The sequence below is a fragment of the Cebus imitator genome, unplaced genomic scaffold (assembly GCF_001604975.1).
Source record: "Cebus imitator isolate Cc_AM_T3 unplaced genomic scaffold, Cebus_imitator-1.0 Scaffold216, whole genome shotgun sequence".
Lineage (NCBI taxonomy): Eukaryota > Metazoa > Chordata > Mammalia > Primates > Cebidae > Cebus > Cebus imitator.
In genome coordinates this window covers 2399327-2420698 of record NW_016107531.1, presented here as the reverse complement: position 1 = coordinate 2420698, position 21372 = coordinate 2399327, and the positions used below count along the sequence as shown (strand labels likewise).

The window sequence follows — 21372 nt, the reverse complement described above, 5'->3', positions numbered from 1 at the left end:
CCTTTCATTTACATCCACTCTCTTTGACCTCTCTTGGTCCTCACAGTAGCTCTGCAAGGGTCAGTATCATGACCTCATTTTATAACTGGGTAATGAAGGCTCCAGGAGGCTAAATTGCTTACTCAAGCTCACCAGCTAGTCAGTATGGAGCCTGGACTCCAACACCATTCTTTCACCCCGAGCTCAGAACATTTATTTCTATGTTTGCAAAATTCCTTGCTTTGCAAAGCTCTGCCTGCCGAAGATCTAACCTTGGCTGTGGATTTGGAAGTCTATGCCTCCATAGGAGAGATTGCAAGGGAGAGAGATGAAAGGTGTTGTTAGGCTTAGCCATGTCTTTTGTGTCTTCAGAGCAGCTACTGGTATATGTTCAGAAATCAAGCAGCTGGATGGCAGAGTTAAGAATTACTTGCTCTTGGTTTTGAGTCAAAATTACCTCCTGAAAGTAGAGGCAAGCCCACATTTTAGCTCAGTGTTCAAAGCTGACTTGAGAAGAGTGAAGACCAGAGGTGAATTGAATTCTTGACTGGGGAGAAGGGTCACATAGGATCAGGACTCTTTCAACCAGTTCACTTATGTGGACCTTGGCTCACGGTATTTGCCCCATGATTCTATTTCTGTCTGTTTGAGCTTTCATATTATTCACGTAAATGCTATGTTTGAATTTTGTGCTTTCTTTTTCCTTTTCTGAACCAGGACCAGTCCACCATGCCTGAAGTCAAAGACCTCTCAGAAGCCTTGCCAGAAACATCAATGGATCCCATCACTGGAGTCGGGGTGGTGGCTTCTCGGAACCGAGCCCCGACAGGCTATGATGTAGTAAGTCAAGATACTAGTTTGTACATTTTGCTCACTGATTCTACAGTATTTATTTCCTGTGTCCAAGACCCTCTGACCCTTTTGCATAAGATGCACTTCTTCCCTCTAGGAACTTAAGGGAGGGTGTGGAGAGCATTCTGGTTTGGGAGTCAAAAGACCTGAGCCCATCTGGGCCATTTCCTGGCCTTGACCACCTCTGTGATGGTCATTTTCACCTTCTATAAAATTAAGGAGTTGGATTCATTGATTTCCGACTTCTGGTTGTGACATTTCATGTAAAGGATCCAGAGTCTGTGAAAGACTTCTGGTGGTTGTTATATATTGTCATGCATGTATGAATATTATAAAGGCATTCATTGTCCTACATCTGTGTAGCTCTTAACAGTTTAAAACGTTTCCTACCCAGAACTCATTTAGCTCTCATGAGTTTTTGGAAGACTGGGAGGGCAAGTAGCTGTATTGCCTCTTTGCTAATTAGGAGAACCCAAGCTCTGAGAAGTGAAGTAGCAGAGTCCCAGTCCTTGGATATGGTGAATCATCACTACCAGACCTCCTCCAAGTCCAGTGCTGTGGCTGAACACACCGCCACAGTTCAGTGGAGAACTTTCCTTGCTTTTCAGTAGACATCTGTGCTGGTGCTCAGTAGTCCTGATGATTGGAACTGCTTGTTTTGTTGTTTCAGTAGGTAAATTCTGATTTGGGTGGAGCTTACAAAGTACAGAGGAACATTAGGAGAGTTTAATTAACAGTGGATATTATCATGTGTTCTGAGATTCTAAGGTGGCCTTATGTTTACTTTCCTCATTTTGTATGTGACAATGTTTTGTTCTTATTCACTGAAAATGTGCACCAAGAATACATAAGAGTGAAAGTAGCCAAAACTGAAAACCTGCCACAGCAATTAGAATAGTGACTGATGTCCTGCAGTGAGGAGGATGCAATGCCTGGTCCAGCAGAGGAAAGGAAACCCCAAGGCAGGGTTTCCCAACTTCAGCACTGTTGACATTTAGGGCAAGAGAAGCAGATAATTCTTTGCTGTGTGCTATCCTATGCACCCTCTGTTGTTCAGCAGCATTCCTGGCCTTTCCTTAGTGAGTACCAGTAGCACCTGTCCCTCCTCTCCCAGTGGTGACAACCCAAAATGTCTCCAGACATTGCCAGATGTCTCCAGGAGCAGAGGGTGGGTGGGCAGAATCAGCACCTATCAAGAACTGCAATGTTCAATGCGAATCTGTACTGGGTCAGCCAGTGCTGGCTCCTCAGTAAGGAAGGAAGAGCCTGTTCAAATGCTACACGTCCCTTTCCCAACTGTTCGAAAGCTCATAAACATTTTAAAAGTGAAAAAATGAAGAAATCTTTTCTGACAAAGATTTGAGTCTTACCTACTGCTTGACTTCAAAGCATGGTTTGAATGTGTATGTTTCCATAAAATAGAATCATTAGGTATGGCTTTGTGCCATGATACTCTGGGGGAAGCTAATAAAAATGTTCCTGATTTGAGAAGCCAAAGTGTCTTTTGATGAATTAGGGATGAAGCAGCAAGTCGTGAATCAAAGCAGGGACTGGGAGCTCCCACTGTGGGAGAGGACGGGCTCAGGGGTCACTCTCCTAGGAGGGCTCACAGGGAGCATGACAGGGCAGTGGTCTCACCATCTTCCCATGCCCTCTTTTGTTGATCTGTATCTTTAGCATTCCGTTTGTATGTTTGGGGTCATCCTGCATGCTTGGCTAGTGGGTGGCAGATGGCCTTTGATAGTTTGGTTTTCTGGAAGTCTTGGTAAGTCTGACAGGAGCAGAATCTATCCCTATCATTTTCTTCTAACATCTAGCTCAGGGCAGAAGAGCGCAGTGTCAAATGAGTAAAATTAATAAGCACATTTCATGATTGTGCTGTGCCATGCATTTTAGTGGGAGGTGAGCAGGGCAAGGGGCTTGAGCTCATCCGCCCGGTAATTACCCAGCTCTGCATGGCCGAGGTGGAAACTGCCCGGGCTCCCTCTGAAAGCCCTAACAGGGAGAGAGGTGGGAGTCCCCTCTTGGTACTGGCCTCTGGACTGTTTGCAGATAAGCGTCTCATTCCCCAGAGGTCTGACCCCAAGTTCAAGGAAGGCGGGGAGGGCATGGTGAGAAGAGAGACTTCTCATTTCTTTTATCTGGAGTTTCATATTAAGTCAACATCCAAACCAAAGTGCAAAGCGCTCTGTGGTGGCTAGGCTGCAGAGATGCTTAGACAGGACTCCAGCAGATGAGGAAGCCCTGCTGTGGATTGGGGCGAGACCTCTCTCTGTCTGTCGTAGCTGCTGTAGGATTAATTTCTCCCCGCACACAGAGCCTGTTAAGTACTGCCACCATGCAGCCCTGCAAGTTAGTCACCAGATGGACTGGTGACCCTGCGTAGCACAACTGCTTTAAAATGAGCTTAGGTCCCATTGCTGCTTGAGGTAAAAGGTGCCAAATGTTCATTTATAAAAATTTAATTCAATAACTTCTCTCTGTATCAGGGGAGGCTTCTTAGGGTAGGGGGCTGGGGATTATTTGCTAAACTTCTCAATGTATTTTTCCAGTATCTGCAGTCCTCTCTGAAATAGCCTCTCTTTTCTGTTCTACACCCACACTGTCTTGGAGTGACACATGCTTCTTTCCCCTTGCAGTCAGAGTTGGGGTGGGTCTCATGCTTCTTTGTGACGCCACATGCCTGGAGTAGTGACTATATGTCATAGATGACTAGTGTTTGCCAAAGGTAGTGCATGCTGTTTTATCCTGTGTGGATGGTCAGTTTTCAAAGAATTGTAATGCCATAAGAAGTGCTTCCTGCTACAATGCCTGTGTGCAGAATGTAACCTTTAATTTATAAGCCACTCTTGTGCAGTGTCTAAGGGGCATCAAGCTGGACATCACTGAGAATCATTGTTGGATATGTTTCCATGTTTCTAAAAATAAACATTTTACCTTCACCCACATTCCTTTGCTTATCTAAATAAATGCTTATGGCCGGGCACCATGGCTTATGCTTGTATTCCCTGCACTTTGGAAGGCCAAGGTGGGCAGATCGCTTGAGGTCAAGAGTTCAAGACCAGCCTGGCCAACGTGGTGAAACCCCATCTCTACTAAAAATACAAAAAAATTAGCTGGGTGTGGTGGTGTGTGCCTGTAATCCCAGCTACTTGGGAGACTGAGGCAGGAAAATCACTTGAACCCAGGAGGCAGAGGTTGTAGTAAGCCGAGATTGCACCACTGCACTCCAGCCTGGGCAACAGAGTGAGTTGTAGGCATTTATTTATTCATTATTATTAGAGACAGTGTCTCTAAATAAATGAATAAATAAATGCCTACAACTCAATTGTCTCTAAATAAATGAATAAGTAAATGCCTACAACTCAGAGACGGAAGCTGCAGTGCTATATTTATGAGATGACTCTTTTTCCATCAAGGACATGTCTTCCTTTCCTTGAAAATATACTTTTCTTGGTATAAATAAATAAATAAATAAAAGGTGAGCCACACAGAGAAAGGAGACTAATCAGACACTCCAGAACATTTTAATTTTAAATTGTTTATTTATCCAGCCCATTTTTTGGGTACCTACTGTGTGCCAGTGAGGAGCTGGGGAGACAGTGATGAGTGAAACACACACAGCTCCTGCCTTCATGAAGCACAGTCTAGAGGGGAAGACAGGCAATGATGGTTGCAAATAAAGATGAAACTGGGGCTAAGTGCTTAGAAGGGAAGTCCTTATGTGCAGTTTATCTTTCAGATCTAATTTTCCAGATAATTCTGTCAGCATGAACCCCTTGCATCCCACTTCTAGAAATCGCTATCATTCCCTTCCTTCCATACCTTGAAGCCTGCTAGATATTGGAGCCTTTCCCAGGAGACCACCTCAAAGGTGCTCAGGGTTCTTTACTGCCAGCATTCTCCCCTGTCACCACATGCACCTTTTTGTTGGTGACATCTGTGAGGTTGCCCTATGTCTGGGTTCAGCTCCCTGCTCACCTGGCAGCTGTTGCTCTGGCATTTCTGGCCTGTGCGGGGGTTGGACACTGCCCTCCCTGCGTCTGCCCCTCTGTGATCCTCTGTGGTATCTTAGTCCATTGGTGCTGCTCTAACACAATCCCTAAGACTGAACAGGATTTATTTCTTATAGGTTTGGAGACTGGGAAGTCTAAAGTGAAGGGCCTGCATCTGGCAAGGGCCTCATTGCTGCATCATCCCACAGGAGAAGGCGAAGGGGCAAGACAGGGAGAGGGAGTAGGAGGGGGCTGCACACATCCTTTAATCAGGAACTCACTCCCAGGATAAGGTTGTTACTCCATTCATGAGGACAGAACCTCAGGACCTAATCACTTCTTACAGGTCCCATCTCTCAGCACTCTTGCATTGGGGATCAAATTTCTAGCACATGAACATTGGGGGCACATTGAAAGCATAGCACATGGCTTTCCACAGAACAGCTGAGACCAAACTTACTTTTCATGAGACCTCTCTGGGACTTTGGGGATAATGGGAATGAGATATTAAAACTCAGAGGATCTTGACAGCTGTGGTAAGGGTCCAGGTCCATGCTCAGACCCCTTCCTTGCCAGCCCCCTGTCTTGCTGTTGGCTACCTTCATCTTGCCTACCTCAGAAAAGCGTTGAGAGCTGCCACACCTTAGCAGCCAGGCTAAACTGCCTACTGGTCTCAAAGAGACTGGGAAATATTTTACTCTTTTTCCTCACTCCGATTTAAGACCTTCTCTATTCTCTTCTTGAGAAACCCTACCCAACACACAGGAGTCTTTCTGCCAAAGTAACCCTGAAGTGACAGATCAGCCTCAGGCTCCACGACTCTTTCTGGAAGTCCAAGCTTTAGTGGGCCTCAGTCCTCTGGAGGGCCCTGCATCAGAGTTCCTGCCTGAAGGTGCTTTCCACCCTCAGGCATATGTAGAAGAGCAAAGGCCCAATGATATAACAAGCATCTGTTTCAGTGTCAGGCAAGGAGCCACTCCCCAGGAGTCCTCTCTCATAACCACATAGAGGATAAAAATCCACTTTCTTTGATTTGGCTCTCATGATCCAGTGTATCTTACAGCCTCACTTCTTCCTTCTACTCATTCTTTCTCCAGTCCATTGAACGGCTCACTTTCTCACATGCAGAATAAGCAGGAGCTTTGTACCATTATACCTTTGAACCTCTTTTCTCATGTTTCTGAAGTGCCTGTACCCAGCCCGCGATCTTTTAAGTAAGAGTTTACTCATCCTTAAAACCCAGATTACATAGCCCCTTTGTGAAACTTTTTCTGACCATTACTCATTCAGTTATTTATTTGCTCATTGGTTTCACAAACATTTATTGGCCACTTAGCTGTTGTCCAAGGCGCTGGAAATCCAGTATTCTGAGAAGGCCTGGCTCCAAGTGAGAGGTGAGAGGTGAGGATGGGCGGGTGGGTGAGGCCTAATCACAGCCACGCTAAGGAGGTTGCTGTTATTCTGAGGGTGGTGGGAGTCATTGGGAGATTTTAAGAAAAAGAGGCTCTTAGCCAGAATTGTGTTTTCCCAAGTTCACTTGGTTGGTACAGAAAACAATTCAGGGGACGATAAGCAGCGAGGCAGGTGGGAGTGTGTGAGGACTGTGAATTCACGCAAAGTGAGAGCTAGAGCCTGTGCCAGGCTATTGACAGTGGAGCTGTGAAGCAGAACATGGATCCCGGGGCTGTGGGAACTCAGGACATGGGAACCCAAATACCTATTATTTGATGGAAAGAAAGAATGGGTTGAATGTTGGGAGGTGGGGAAGGGGGAGGAAAGGGAAGGATGAGAGTGCCACAGGATGTCTTGCTGGCCACGGGTAGATGCTGGTGTTCTCTGCTGGGACAGAAACAGAGACAGCCAGGTGGGGTGGAGGCGGGAGGCGACTCCTGGGTCAGTTTTGGGCACCTTGAGTTTGAGCTGCTTGTGTGACATCTCGCAGAGCCCTAGGGCTGAAGATCTAGAGAGAGGTCTGGGCGCCATCCTCATATAGCAAGGACTGTGGGCATAACTGGGCTTGTCTAGGGAGGGTTGTGGGACCAGAAGAGAGGATGCGCCATTTCAGACTCCACTCCCATGGCGGGTCACTGGTTAAGGATGAGCAGAGGAGGAGGCACTCAAAAGGGGACTAAGCCTGAGCATCCAGAAAGGTAGGTAGAAAATTAGTAGGAAAACTAAGGGGAAAATTCTATTTCTATAAGAAAGTGTGGTGAGTAATGTTCAAAGTTGCCAAAGTGAAAGGAGCCTGAAGCGTGTCCATTGGGTTTAATTCAAGGAGATGGTTGTGAACTTGGCGACAAGCTCAGAAGCAAGGTTAGAGTGGATCTGTAGGGTAAGTGGGAGGTGATGATGAGAGGTTGAGAGTGCAGATGGCCTTTGAAGAGCGGAGGCCAGCAGGCAGCAGGAGCTGGAGGATGCCATAACCCCAGAAGCCTTTTCTCCCTTTGTTAAAGGCAGGGAAGTGTTGAGCATGTCTAGTTGCTCATGAGAAGGAACCAACCAAAAGGGAGGGGTGTAGATACAGGAGAGAGAGGCTGGCTGGTGAAGCAGAGCTCTGATGGGGAGAGGAGTTGGAATGCAGAGCCCAGTCAGAGGGGGGCACCGGGTCACGTTTCTTTAGCCCTTGCCCATGCTGCCTCTGCGCACTGGGAAGCCAGCCTTGGGCTTTACGGGTGTGGGCAGCTCGTGGGCCAGCTGCCCTGGAAGTCTCTATTTCCCCCTTTTTTGCGGCTTCTCCTTCCCACCATGTCTCTTTCTCTCAACACTATTTCTGAAACTAATTAGATAAAAGAACATTTTTAAAAAACAACTGGACCTGTATATCTTATATATGTCCAAAATGTAGTAGGAATTTTCTGAATGATTAGAGTTTCAAACGCTCGAACGCAAATATAAGGGACTATGGGGGTGCTAGGAGAGGTCAGCTTCTCTCTGGGCCAGTGGGCTGGGTATAGGGAACATAGAGAGGGATAAGTTGAAAATCCCATACTCCAAATGAGGTCCTGTTCTTTTACTTGCCAAAGGAAGAGAAGGAAAAAGAATTTCAGCGGTGATACAGGTTCAAACAAGCTTGTATTTTATATAGTGCTCAAGGAATTTTTAAAAATCACATTATGAAGAGCGTGTGAGGATGGCAGCTATATCTTGTAAAAACATATGGCAGATATCAAGTGGAAACATGGGACATCGTCATATGCCCATCTGAGCACAGCTGTCACATGGATTTTCAGAAAGTGTAAGTTGTGGTGGGGCAGGAAAATTGCCTTTGCTCTCCATGAGATGGAGGACAGAGGCAGTTGCCCCTCCTGGAATTCTGCCTCCATAAGCGAATGCGGAAACAAGGGCAGCAGCTTATTCCTGCTGTCCCGGCTTCCTGAGCACAGGGCTTTGCTGTCGTGGGACTACTAACTGCAGAAATACCCGCAGACTTTGAGTCCTGCCACACAGATTGGTTTATTTTCAGAACCAGAGCTTGTTTTGATAAAAGGCACCAGGTGTTCCTCCTTTTTGTTTTGTTAGAAAATACATTAAGCTGAGATTTACTGAAAATGCGGAAAGTGGTTTTGTAACTAGCCCTGGGCCTTTGTTTCCTGTGGCCTGGATTAGCAAACTTCTTTTAAGGTCCTTCCCTCCACATTCCCTTTTGTCCTGCTGCGCCCTGGCCCTAAGGGAGCAGAGCTGCCGGCTGAGAGGATGCACGTGGCACCCTTAGCACAGTGCTGGCATCCAGGAGGTGTGCAGGAGGCAAACATCAGCTGCTGCTAGGTGATCCCATCAGAAATGGTGGCTTAAAGCACCTGATTACAGAGGAGCTTGTCTTGTCTTCTTCTAGGCTTCGCTTCCCTGCCAACCATGAATTTCTTGTTTTGGCCCCAATGTTCCCACTAATGACTTGTTCTGCAGTTGATTCATTTGGAAAGTGGCAGGGAATGGGCAATGTTCTGGTACTTCCTTCTGTTTGCTAAAACTTCCCAATCCCCTATTTTAAAAGCCTTCTAACAATGAAATGTCAATTAATTGGATTGATAAAAAAAGATGAGGCACTTGCTTTAATTTTTCTTTCTTTTTTTTTCAGTTATTTATTTTGAGATAATGGTAGACTCACATGCAGTAGTAAGTACTACAGAGAGATCCTGTTTACCCCCAGTGGTAACATCTTGCAAACTAGTACAGTGTCACAGCCAGGATATTGACGTTAATACAGTCCAGATACAGACCATTTCTGTTTTAGAGTGTACCCAGGATTTTGTTTTCATTCAGGTATGATGTGACCAATAAATTAGGAGAGGATTACCACTGGAAAGTTAGTTTGTTACTCATAGCTCCCAAGAGGAGCAAGATAGGCCACACCCTGTAGGGCCACCTGGGGAAGCGCAGGTGGGGAAGCACAGGGTGGCTCAGGAAGCAGAGGGAGCCAGGGAGAAATGAGCCAGGAAAGGTAGTGTAAGCAGAGTGAGCACACTTAGGACTGACTAAGTTTGAATAATTTTGGCAGGCTCTAGGGTATAGGGGTGAGTCCCTCATTGGCCCTGGGGCGTTTTAGGGCAGGGAATCATGTCCTGGACTGCAAGAGCCCATTAAAGCAGGCAAATGGAAATAAGAACTCAGTATTGGTTGGTTTCATATCCAAAGCATGCCCACAAGCAAGTCATTCACCTGGGAGGGGCAGTCCCTCCCTGCTTCTGCAAGGTGTCAGGATATCAAAGTGTCATTAAAAACAGAAAAACCCACCATAATACAATTTCTGTCACCATAGGGATCATTCGTGTTGTCCTTTTATAGCTATACTGTCTTTCTTTCTACTACCACCTTCTCCTTAATCCTTGATCACCGTAATCTGTTCTCCATTTCTATAATTATGGCATTTCAAGAATCTTCTATAAATGGAATTATATAGTATGTCACCTTTTGGGATTGACTTTAAAAAAAACCTCAGCATAACTCTCCAACAGTTCATGCAGAGAGTCTTGTGTGGGTTAATGGTTTATTTCTCTTTACTGATAAATAGTATTCCATGGTATGGATGTCCCCAATTTGTTTAACCATTCACCCATTGAAGGCCATCTTGGTTGTTTTCATTTTGGAGCTATTATGAGTAAAGTTGCTGTTCATACTCACATGAAGGCTTTTGTGTGACTGTTTTTATTCCTCTGGGATAAATATCCAGCAATGCATTTACTAGGTAATATGGTAGCTGCATGTTTAGTTTTTAGAGAAAATGTTAAACTACTTTTTGGTGTAGCTGTAATGAATATATGAGGATCCAGTTTCTTCACATCTTTTCCAGCATTTGTTATTGTCAATATTTTTTTTGTTTTAGCCACTCTGACAGGTGTGTAGTGATAACTCGTTTGGTTTTACATTGTATTTCCCTAGTGATTAATGAATGATGTTGAACATCTTTTCATATGCTTATTTGCCATATGTATGTCTTTGATGATGTTATAAGTAAATTTTCGGTGCCACAAAAGAAGTAGCACTTGAATATCAATTTGATTTTTCTCAGCAAGGCAACTTTTCTTTCTGCAGAAAGGGTGCTCCCATTAGCCATCTTGCCACGAGAGGACACTAAACAAAGAAGGCAAGGCCATTTATATCTAACACATCCACCCTACTGCCCTGTCCTGATTCCATTGGCTGGAACTGGACTTCACAGTCTAGGCTGTACCCAGTTGGCTAACAACTTAAAACTTTTCTAAAGAGGTAAAGGCAGAGGAGAACCAAGGAAAAGAGGAAGTCACTTGAGGAATGCTTAGAGAAGCAATAACATTTCCAAATAAGGAAGGGGAATAAGCTATGAGCTAAGACTTGCCTGGGCTTGTCCAGACATGTTAGGGCAAATATCTAGGTTAAAGTGTAAGAACTAAGAACACAGGAGGCCGAGCTCAGTGGCTCATGCCTGTAATCCCAGCACTCTGGGAGACTGAGGTGGGCAGATCACAAGATCAGGAGTTCAAGACCAGCCTGGTCAATATGGGGAAACCCATCTCTACTAAAAAATACAAAAATTAGCCAGTTGTAGTGGTGCGTGCCTGTAGTCCCAGCTACTCTAGAGGCTGAGGAAGGAGAATCACTGGAACCCGGGAGGCGGAGGTTGCAGTGAGCTGAGATTGTGCCACTGCATTCCAGTCTGGGCAACAGAGCAAGACTCGGTTAAAAAAAAACAAAAAAAGAACACAGGATATACTTACTTCTTTATTATGACTAACAGCTACTTTAAGATTATTAGAAAAAGCTTTATTTATAGTGAACTAAGAAGAAAGCTTTGAAGAGGAACCTTTTATTTATTCTTATTTCCTACAGTTGAAATTTTTTTTAACAGAATCTTGCTCTGTCACCCAGGCTGGAGTGCAGTGGCACAATCTCTGCTCACTGCAACCTTCACCCACCAGGTTCAAGCGATTTGCCTGCCTCAGCCTACCGAGTAGCTGGTATTACAGGCACACACCACCAAGCCCAGCTAATTTTTGTATTTTAAGTAGAGATGGGGTTTCACCATGTTGGCCAGGCTAGTCTCAAACTCCTGATCCCATGATCCACCCTCCTTGGCCTCCCAAAATTGCTGGGATTACAGGCGGAGCCACCACACCCAGCCAGGAGTGTTTGTCTTTTTACCGTTGAGTTTTAAGTGTTCTTTGTGTATTTTGCTGTGAGTCCTTTGTTGGATATGTGGTTTGCAAATATTTTCTCCTAGTCTTTACCTGCCTTTTCATCTTAACAGGGCCTTTCAACAGAGCAAATGTTTTTAATTTTGATGAAATCCAAACTTTTCCTTTTTGTGAATTGTGTTTTGGTGTCAAGTCTAAGAACACTCTGCCTAGCTCTAGATCCTGCAGATTATCTCCTGTTTTCTCCTATGAACTTTTATAGTTTTACATTTACACTTAAGTCTTTGAAAGACCAATTGCTCTAGCCCCATTTGTTGAAAAGCCAATCTTCCTTTTGAATTGTTTTTGAAGCTTCGTCAAAAATCAGCTGAGCTTATTGTATGGTTTTCTACTTTCATTCTATGTGTCTATCCCTCTCCCAATATCATGCAATAGTGATTACTACAGCTGTATGGTAGGTCCTGAAATTGGATACTGTATTAGTCCATTTTCTTTTGCTTATAACAGAATATGTGAAACCGAATAATTTATAAAGAAATGAAATTTATTTCTTACAGTTCTGGAGGCTGGGAAGTCCAAGGTCAAGAGGCACATCTGGTGAGGGCTTTCTTGCTTGGTGAAGATTCAGCAGAGTCCCAAGACAGCGCAGGTCATCTCATGGCGAGGAGGCTGAGGATGCTAACATGCTAGCTCAAATCTCTTGCTCTTTCTATAAAGCCACCAGTTCCACTCCCATGATAACCAATTAAGCCATTAATCCCATGAATGAGCCCTCATGATCCAATCACCTCTTAAAGGCCCCACCTTGCCATACTGCTAAAATGGGGATTAAGTATCAACAGGATTTTTTGGGGGGACATTCAAACCATAGCAGGTAGATTCATTCCTTCCACATTATTCTCCTTTTCCAAAATTATTTTAGCTATTCCAGTTATTTATCCATATATATTTTAAAATAATCTTGCCTATATCTACAAAAAAATTGTTGGGGTTTTGATGGGAATTAATGTTAAATCTGCTTATCAATTTGAAGGAGAATTCACATCCTCACTATGTTGAGTATTCCAATTCATGAACATAGTATGTCTCTTCACTTATTAGTTCGTCTGTCATTTTTTTCACCAACATTTTGTAGTTTTCAGCAAACAAGCTCTATAATGTTATGGGAGATTTAAGCCTAAATACTTATTTTTAAATTTTGAGCAATTATAAATGGAATTGTACTTTTAATTTTGATGCTCACGTGTTCGTTGCTATTGTATATAAATTCAGTTAATTTTTATAGGTTTATCTTATATCCTGTGACTTTGCTGCATTCACCTATTCTAGGTTTTTTTTTGTTTTTTTGTTTGTTTGTTTGTTTCCTTATGATTTTCCACCTGGACAACAATCTCATTCTTTTTTCTTTCCCATCGGAATGCCTTTTATTTCCTTTTCTTGCCTGATTGCAAAGGGTAGGACATCTAGCACTGTTACCTGTGAGAGAGTAGACGTTCCTGCTTTATTGCTGATCATAAGGGAAAACATTCAGTCTTTCACTTTTTTTTTTTTTTTTTGAGATGGTGTCTTGCTCTGTTGCCTAGGCTGGAGTGCAGTAGTATATTCTCACTCACTGCAACCTCCACTTTCCGGGTTCAAGCAGTTCTCCTGCGTCAGCCCCCAGGTAGCTGAGATTACAGGTGCACACCACCACAGCCAGCTAATTTTTGTATTTTTAGTAGAGATACGGTTTCACCATGTTGGCCAGGCTGCTCTCGAACTCCTGACCTATGATCCACCCACCTCAGCCTCCCAAAGTGCTGGGATTACAGGCATGAGTCACTGCACCTGGCCCTAGTCTTTCACTTTTAAATATAATATTAGCTGAAGGTTTTTCTTTATCAAGTTGAGGAAGTTCTTTTCTATTCCTGTTTTTCTGAGAATTTTTTTATCATGAATAGGTATTGAACTTTTGTCAGATGCCTTTTCTGCATTAATTGATATGATCATGTGATTTTTTCCCCCTTTAGCTTGTTAATATGATGGATTAAATTGGTTGGTTTTTGAATATTAAACCAGCCTTGCATCCCTGGAATAAACTAAACTTGGTCATGGTATACAATTTTTTTATTTATTGCTGAATTCTCTTTGATAATAGATTATTAAGAATTTTTCTGGCTGTTACAGATGTGTGAAAAAGAAAAAAAATTTGTGTCTATATTCATGAGGGATGTTGATCTGTAGTTTTCTTTTTGTATGCTGTCTTTGTCTGGCTTGGTAATACTAGATTCATAAAATGAATTGGAAAGTGTTCCATCCTCTTCTGTTTTCTGGAAGAGACTGTGTAGAATTAGGGTTACTTGTTTTTTAGATGTTTAGATGTGCAAGTGTGGGATCCTTATTCTGGCTTTGTTGGCATGGGTGGGTGTGGGGCCACAGTATTTTATGTGATACTTGGCTGGAGTAGAACAATTATTGTCTAAATGTATTCTTTTTTGCTAGGCTGCCCCTCTGACTAGAGAAAGCAAGTTTTTGTTGTTTCTTTGTTTATCTTTTGGTCTGTGTTTACTTCTGTTTTTGGTTGCTGATTCCTTTAGCTTCAAGTCTGGGATACATGAGGCAAAAAGACAACCACAGAACTCATCACCATGTTGTTCCTTGGGTCATGAGATCCCTAGCTGGTCAGATGTATTCTTTCACCTTTCAGAGTCTTCTTGTGTTTGTTTCCATATAATTTCCAGTGTTTTTAGTTGTACTTACTGGGAAGACTAGGGAAAAGTATGACTCCATATTCCTGGAAGTGGAGGTACTGGCTTGCTTTAATTTTATGTTAATTCAGAGTTAGCCAGAGAATCTGTTTATTTCTAAGCCTGTCATAAATCTTTCCAAAACATTTATGTTTCAGCCTTAATATTATATATATAGGCAGGAAGTATGCAATTGTGTGCTTGTAAAACACTTGCCAGTTACTCCTTAAAGTCTGGAAGACTCAAAATGCTTTGGGGCCATCTTTCTCAGTTTTCATGGTCCACATTTATAGTATTAAAAGGTGGTTTGCATGAGGGATGATGCAAATCAGGAAGAGGAAACGTGGCTGGAAATGAGGATTGTGGCTGGTGAGCTGTACTGAAGGATGGAGACCACTGAAGAAGAGAAAGAGTCCACGAGATGTCTCCAAAAGGGGAGATGAGACTCGAAGGATCTGTTTTGGTTCTTGAAGTAGGCAGATATCCAGGGGACCTGTCAACTAGCTTCTGCCATTCATTCATTCATTCATTCATTTATTCATTCATGTCTTTGTATTGTTTTGTTTTAATAGCACAAGTATTATACTGTACAAATATATTCTTGTTGTAAAAGATTTAAACAATAAAGCCTTCCCTCTCCCAGAGGTAATTATCATTAACAGTTTGGTCTGTATCCCTCTCCAATCCTTTTCCTACAAATCTGCAAACACCTTTTTATAGAGAGAAGCCCTGTAGTTTGGTGGTGGCCTTGGTTAAGTTACTTTACCTCTTAGTGCCTCCATTGTCTTGTCTCAAAAGTGGGGATTAGTAGCAGGACTTTCCTCATAGAATTGTGTTGAGGATTAAATGAGCTAATGTTTGTAATGTACTTAACAGTGACTGGTACTAGTGTGAGTGTTGTGGCTCTTAGCTTAGTATTACTATTATGTATTCTTATGCTCTACATGATGCCCCTTGACTTTTCTCTCGATGTCCTGACATATTGCTTAGCCTCTATTCTTCTACTGGTATGTTTTCTCACTGTAGAGTAACTTAGTAACCACTGCCCTGCTGATAAAAATTTAGATTTTTCTTTTTGGTCTGTGAAAAGCAATGCTGATGATGAGTATTCCTATTCATACATCTCTGGATGTATGCTGGTGGATCAAAGGATATGTACATTTTAAATTTTAGTAATTACTACATCAGGTAGCTTTTCAAAAATGCTTTACCAGTTTACATATATTCCTAGTAAACAGTATACCCGAATACCTATTTACCCTTGCCCTGACCATTACCCTTTATTGTCAGTCTTTTTATTACTTTTCAAAACTAGGAGCTCATTTTGTGAATGTGCAGTTCTGTGATTAGCAATAAGGCTGAGCATCTTTTCATGTTTCTTGGCCATTTGCATTTGACAATCAGTTTCCAGTTTTTATAGCTGGCTCATGTGGCTGGCTTTCTCTTCCTGGTTTCTAGGCTTCCCTCATATTTTCTGTGTATTGACTCTTTAACTATTATATGTTACAAATATTTTCCTCTCATCCTGTCAGTCTTTCAGCTTTGTTCATAGTATCACATTGTGTTGATACGTTTGTTCATCTTATCAAATTTTTTTTAATGTAATCACATCTGTCAATCTTTTTCTTTCTTTTTTATTATTGTTATTATTTGTTTGGTCTTATTCTTTAAAAGACCTGTCTAGATGCTAAACCTAGGAGGTGATATTTTTATGAGAAACAATATGTTTACAGAGTCACAGAGTATCTTCCATAAAATGCTTATTAATTACAAAGGAGTTAAATTAATTACAAAGGAATAAAAGTGGGGAAACCAAACAGATACCACCGTAAGCAAGTGATTCAAGTTAACATTTCCAGTAATGAGACAAGTAGATGTCAGGTGCCTGCTGATATGCTGCACTGAGAAAGACACAGCATGTAAATGAATATATAGATATGAAAACATGTATATACACACATGCGTAGAAATGCAATGTCTACATACATAAAGAGAAAGTGGGGGGAAGCAAATATAGTAATGTTAACATTTTAGGCGCTGTGGGGACAGGGTACATAGGAATTGTTTGTATTATTTTTGTAGCTGATCTTGAAATCTGAAATTATTTTAACATCAAAACTTAAAAGAATTAGAAACAAAAAAGCCTGACTACCCCAGGATGATAGAAATATCATATATTTTCAGCTAATATATCATCTATTTTATTGATTTGGCTTTTTAAACGTCAGATTTTTGTTTTGGAGTGTAGTGTAAAGTGGAGTCTACCTTATTTTTTTTTCAATTTTGTAGCCATTTTCAGGACACTGTCTTCCCCCTGTAGTTCTGATGAGCTGTAGTTGTCATATGCGAGGTCTTTGCACGTGCACAGATTTCTGCTTTACGCTGATTAGAACGCTTGTTTCCTATCCCACAGATGAAACCCACAGCAGCTTCTTTTTCCTTAATATAGGGCCTTAATGCAGGGAATACAAGACATGAGGGAAACAGAAATAAACTTTATTATCACCTCCTTCTGACTCCTGATGACTCCAAGTCAGACCCAGCTGGCTCGTGAGGGGCTGATCCTAGAAGCCCAATCCTAGGGGTCTGCAGAAATGCTGGGTGGGCTTCGCCCTTCAGGCTGGGATGTAAGGCCCGTGTGCATGGAGGTAGTAGATGTAACAGCAGCTACACTGCAGCAGGCCCAGGACCAGGGGCGTGAACAACACTCAGGTTAGGTCAAATCATACCACTAACAGCAAATCATACCCTTAACATTCAATGCTACTTTTCTACTTAAATTTAAAGTACTGCATTATGAGGACACTGCAACTTCTTGCTTGTAACTTAAGACCTGCAGGCTTCAAGTGATTTAGGAAGCAGTCTTGTGACCACAGGAAGAAATCCTGTAGGGTGGCATTTGCTTGGGCCCCAAAGAGGGATTTTCCAGGCTGTTTCTAGGTAGTATTCTCTTAAATTAATCAATGTAACCTATTCTTCCACCATAGCACACTGCTTCACTTACTGCTGGTTTAGAGCATCGTTTTGAAGTTAGCAAATGGTTGATTTTCTAAAAACTGGGGTAAAGTTGCCCATAACATAAAATTAGTTATTTTAAAGTGAACAATTTAGTAGCATTTAGTATATTCATCATGCTTTATAAGCACCACTTCTATCTAGTTCCAAAACATTTTTTATCACCCTGAAAGGAAATCCTGTACCCATCAAAAGTTGCTCCTCATTCTCCCTTCCCTGCCATCCCCTGGCAACCACCAATCTGTGTTCTGTCTCTATGGGTTTGCCTACTCTGAATATTCCATATAAATGGAATCATATAATATGTGACCTTTTTTGTTTGGCTTCTTTCACTTAGGATCATGTTTTCAAAACATGTTTTTATGTCTGCTAGAACTATTTCCTTCCTTCTACTCTTTTTCAAAAAAATGGTAGTAACTATTTTTTGGTTACTACCACATATTATTTTTTTTAAAGAACTTTAGATTCAACATGTCAGATCGCACAAAATACTATGTGTTGATCCTCAGTGCAAGTGCATTGAGTTAATAAGTTGGTTTGAAGGAAGTCGACATATTTGCAATATTGAGTTTTCCTATCTGGGAACGTGAATACTTAGGTCTTTTGTTTTAATACTTTTTAGTGAAGTTTTAAAGTATCCCATAAATATTTTGTCATTTCCGTTATTTTATGTACGTTTGGTTTCTGTTGCACATGGATTCTTTTTTTTATAGCTTTATAAATGACATATAATAGACTGCATATATTTAGAATGTATGATTTGCTGAGTTTTGGGACATGTATGCAAACACCTGGGAAACCATCATCACAATCAAGATAATGAACATGTCCATCACCCCTAAACGGTTCCTCCTACCTTTTTAGAATACATCCCTGATTTAGTCTGGGTATTTGTCACCCGAAATCTCATGTTGAAATGTAATCCCCCATAGTGGAAGTAGGGCCTGGTGGAAGGTGACTGGATCGTGAGGGCGGATTTCTCATGAGTGGTTTAGCGTTCCCCTTCGGGTGCTGTCCCTGTGATGGAGAGTTCTCGAGAGACTCGGTCGTTTAAGAGTGTGTGGCACCTGCTCTCATTCTCTCAACTCTTGCTCCTGCTCTGGCCATGAGTAAACGCTCCCTAAGCCCTTCCAGAAGCCAAGCAGATGCTGGTGCCATGCTTGTATAGCCTGCAGAACCATGCGCTAATTAAACCTCTTTTCTTTATAAATGACCTAGTCTCAGGTATTCCCTGAAATTAGCAATGCAAGAATGGTCCAATACAAGCCCTCACTCCCCCCACCCCATTTCTAGGAAACCGTTGGTCAGCTTACTTTCTGTCACTGTAGTCTGGGTTGCATTTTCTAGAATTTTATGTAAATTCTTTATTTTGTCTTGCTTTTTTCTCTCAGAATATTTATTTTGATATTCATTCATATTGTTGAGTGTGTCCATAGTCCTTGTTTGTTTAATGAGGAGTGCTCTGTTGTAAACCTGTGTGACAGTTTACCTATTGAGGGTTATGTGGCTTGTTTCCAATTTGGGCTGTTAAAAGTAGAGCTGCTGTGAACATTCATATGCAAGTCTGTGTGTGGACGTATGCGTTCATTCCCTGTGGATAAATACCTAGGAGTGGAAGGGTTGGATTGCATAGGAGATGTATGTTTAACTTTTAAAGAAACTGCCAAATTATTTTCCAAGTGGTTGTATCATTTTACATCCCAGCAGCAGAGCATTGCACATAATACTATCTAATCCTGAGAGCATAGTCTCTCAGTTCTTCCACATCCTTGCCAACACTTGAGATAGTCCTTTTCATTTTAACCATTCTAGTGGGTGTGTATTTGTCTATGGTTTTAGTTTGCATTTCTCTAACAATTAATGATTTTGAGGTTTTTTTTCTTGCCATTACTATAACTTCTTTGGTGAAGTACCTGTTCAGATTTTTTACCTGCTTCTCATTGGGTTATTTGTCTTACTCAGTTGAAAGGGTTCTTTGTATATTTTGAGTACAATCCTTTGTTGGATATGTATAAACTATTTTCTCACAGTCTGTATCTTGCCTTTTCATTTTCTTAACAGTGTTTTTAAAAAGCAAAAATTTAAAAATTTGATGGTCTAGCTTATTTTTTTTTCTTTTATAGTTAGTGCTTTCTGCATTACATTTAATAAATCTTTGCTAGCTGTAAGGTCAAGATTTTTCCTTCTAATCCCTTCTGTAAGTTTTATGATTTTAGCCCTTGTATTTAGATCAATGATGTATTTCAAGTTAATGGTTATATGTGGTATGACATATGGAATCAAATATCATTTTTTATATATAGCTGTCCAATTGTTCTAGTACCCTTTCTTTAAAAATTATCTCTTTTGCATTGAATTACTTTGGCACTTATGTCAAAAATCAATTGATCATAGATGTATAGGCACATTGCTAGACTCTGTTCTATTCCATTGATCTACATGTCTGACTGTACGCCAAACCCATTACTCTTTGATTACTGTAGATTTATAATAATTCTTAACACCAGGTAGTCTTTTAACTTTATTCTTTTTCAAAGTTATTTTCGTCATTCTAGGTCCTTCAAATTTTAATACAAATTTAAGTATAAGCATGTCAATTTCTACAAAAAAAAAAAGGCTGCTGGGATTTCGATTGGGGTTGTATTAAATGTATGGGTCAATTTCCAGGTAGTTCCCATCTCAACAATATTAAGTCTTCAGGTCCATGAGTATGGTACATCTCTTCATTTATGTAAGTCCTCTTTAATTTCTCTCAGCAGTCTTTTAGTTTTTAGTGTAGAAGTCTGCAAATCTTTTGTCAAATCTATTAGGCATTTCATATTTTTGATGCTATTGTAAATGGTATTTATTCTTGTTTATTGAAGTACAATTGATTTTTGTAGATTGACTTGGTATTCTGCAACCTTGTTAAACTCACTTATTGGTTCTTATACCATTTTTGAATATTTTTTACAACTTTCTATATAAATAATGATGTAGTATGTGAATAAAAACAGTTTTACTTCTTCCTTTCCAGTCTGTATGCCTGTTTGTTTTTTTGCCTTTTTGCACTGGCTAGAGCATCCAGTACATCCACTATTGAGTAGAAGTAGTGATATCAGGCATTCTTGCCTTGTTCCAAATCTTAGGGGGAAAACATTCAGTGTTTCGCCTTTTAAATATGGCATTTGCTTAGATTTTAAAATAGATACTATTTAACAGAAAGTACTCTTCCAGAGAGTTTTTAAATCATACATGGATATTGAATTTTGTCACATGCTTTATCTGCTTTTATTGAAATTATCATATGGGTTTTTTCTTTTTAATTTTAATTTTAATTTTTTAAAAAATGGAGACAAGGTCTCACTCTGTTGCCCAGGCTAGTATCCAGACTCAGCCTCCTAGAGTGCTAGGATTACAGATGTGAGCCACCATGCCCAGCTTGGGTTTTCTCTTTTGGTCATTTAATATAATAAAATATACTGATTGATTTTTCAGTGTTAAACCAAACTTCCATTTCTGGAATAAATTCCCCATGGACATAATAAATTGTCCTTTTAATATATTGTTAGATTCAATTTTCTAAAATTTTGTTAAGAAATTTTACGTGTATGTTCGTGAGGAATACAGATTGGTCTGTGGTTTTCTTATAATATCTCGTTTTAGTATTAGGGTAATACTGGTTTCATATAATGAGTTGAGAAGTGTTTCTTTCTTGCCTGTTTTCTGAAGTATTTAAAGTAGATTTGGTTATTTATTCTGTAAATATTTGCAGAATTTACCAGTAAGGCCCTCTGGGCCTGGATGTGGGAAGGTTTTTAAACAACAGTTCAATTTTTAAAATAGATATAATGTTATTCAGGTTACTGATCCTTAAAGAAGCCTTGGTAATTTGTGTCTGCTAAGGAATTTTTCATTTAATTTAATTTTTCCAATTCCTGGGCATAAAGCTGTTCACAATATCTCCTTGTTATCCTTTGATGCCTCTAAGATCTGGAGAACCTACCCTCTTTTATTCCCAGTAATGGTAATTTGTGTCATCTCTCTTTTTCTCTTGCTCAGGCTGCCATCCTGGGTCAAATAGTTGTTCTATTTTTAGTTCTTTCCATTTTATGTTTGGTTCTAGTCTTAGTTTTATCAATTTTATCAGTCTTCTCAAAGTACCAGCTTTTGGTTTTATTGACTTTTTTCTGTTGCTTTTTTTTTTTTTTTTTTTTT

The 21372-nt window shown here is 40.9% G+C and overlaps 1 protein-coding gene across 7 annotated transcripts in view; it reads left to right on the top strand.

The window, feature by feature from the left end:
- MVB12B (multivesicular body subunit 12B) overlaps positions 1-21372 on the top strand; it is a 211581-nt gene that overhangs the window by 12915 nt on the left and 177294 nt on the right. For all 7 annotated transcript variants that reach the window (XR_005203477.1, XM_037745932.1, XM_017549134.2 and 4 more), the window contains exon 2: positions 697-819. Coding sequence is in view for 6 of the 7 variants with exons in the window: in XM_037745932.1 (XP_037601860.1) it covers positions 697-819 (123 nt within the window). In the remaining variant the exon portion in view is untranslated. The remainder of the gene's footprint in view (positions 1-696; positions 820-21372) is intronic.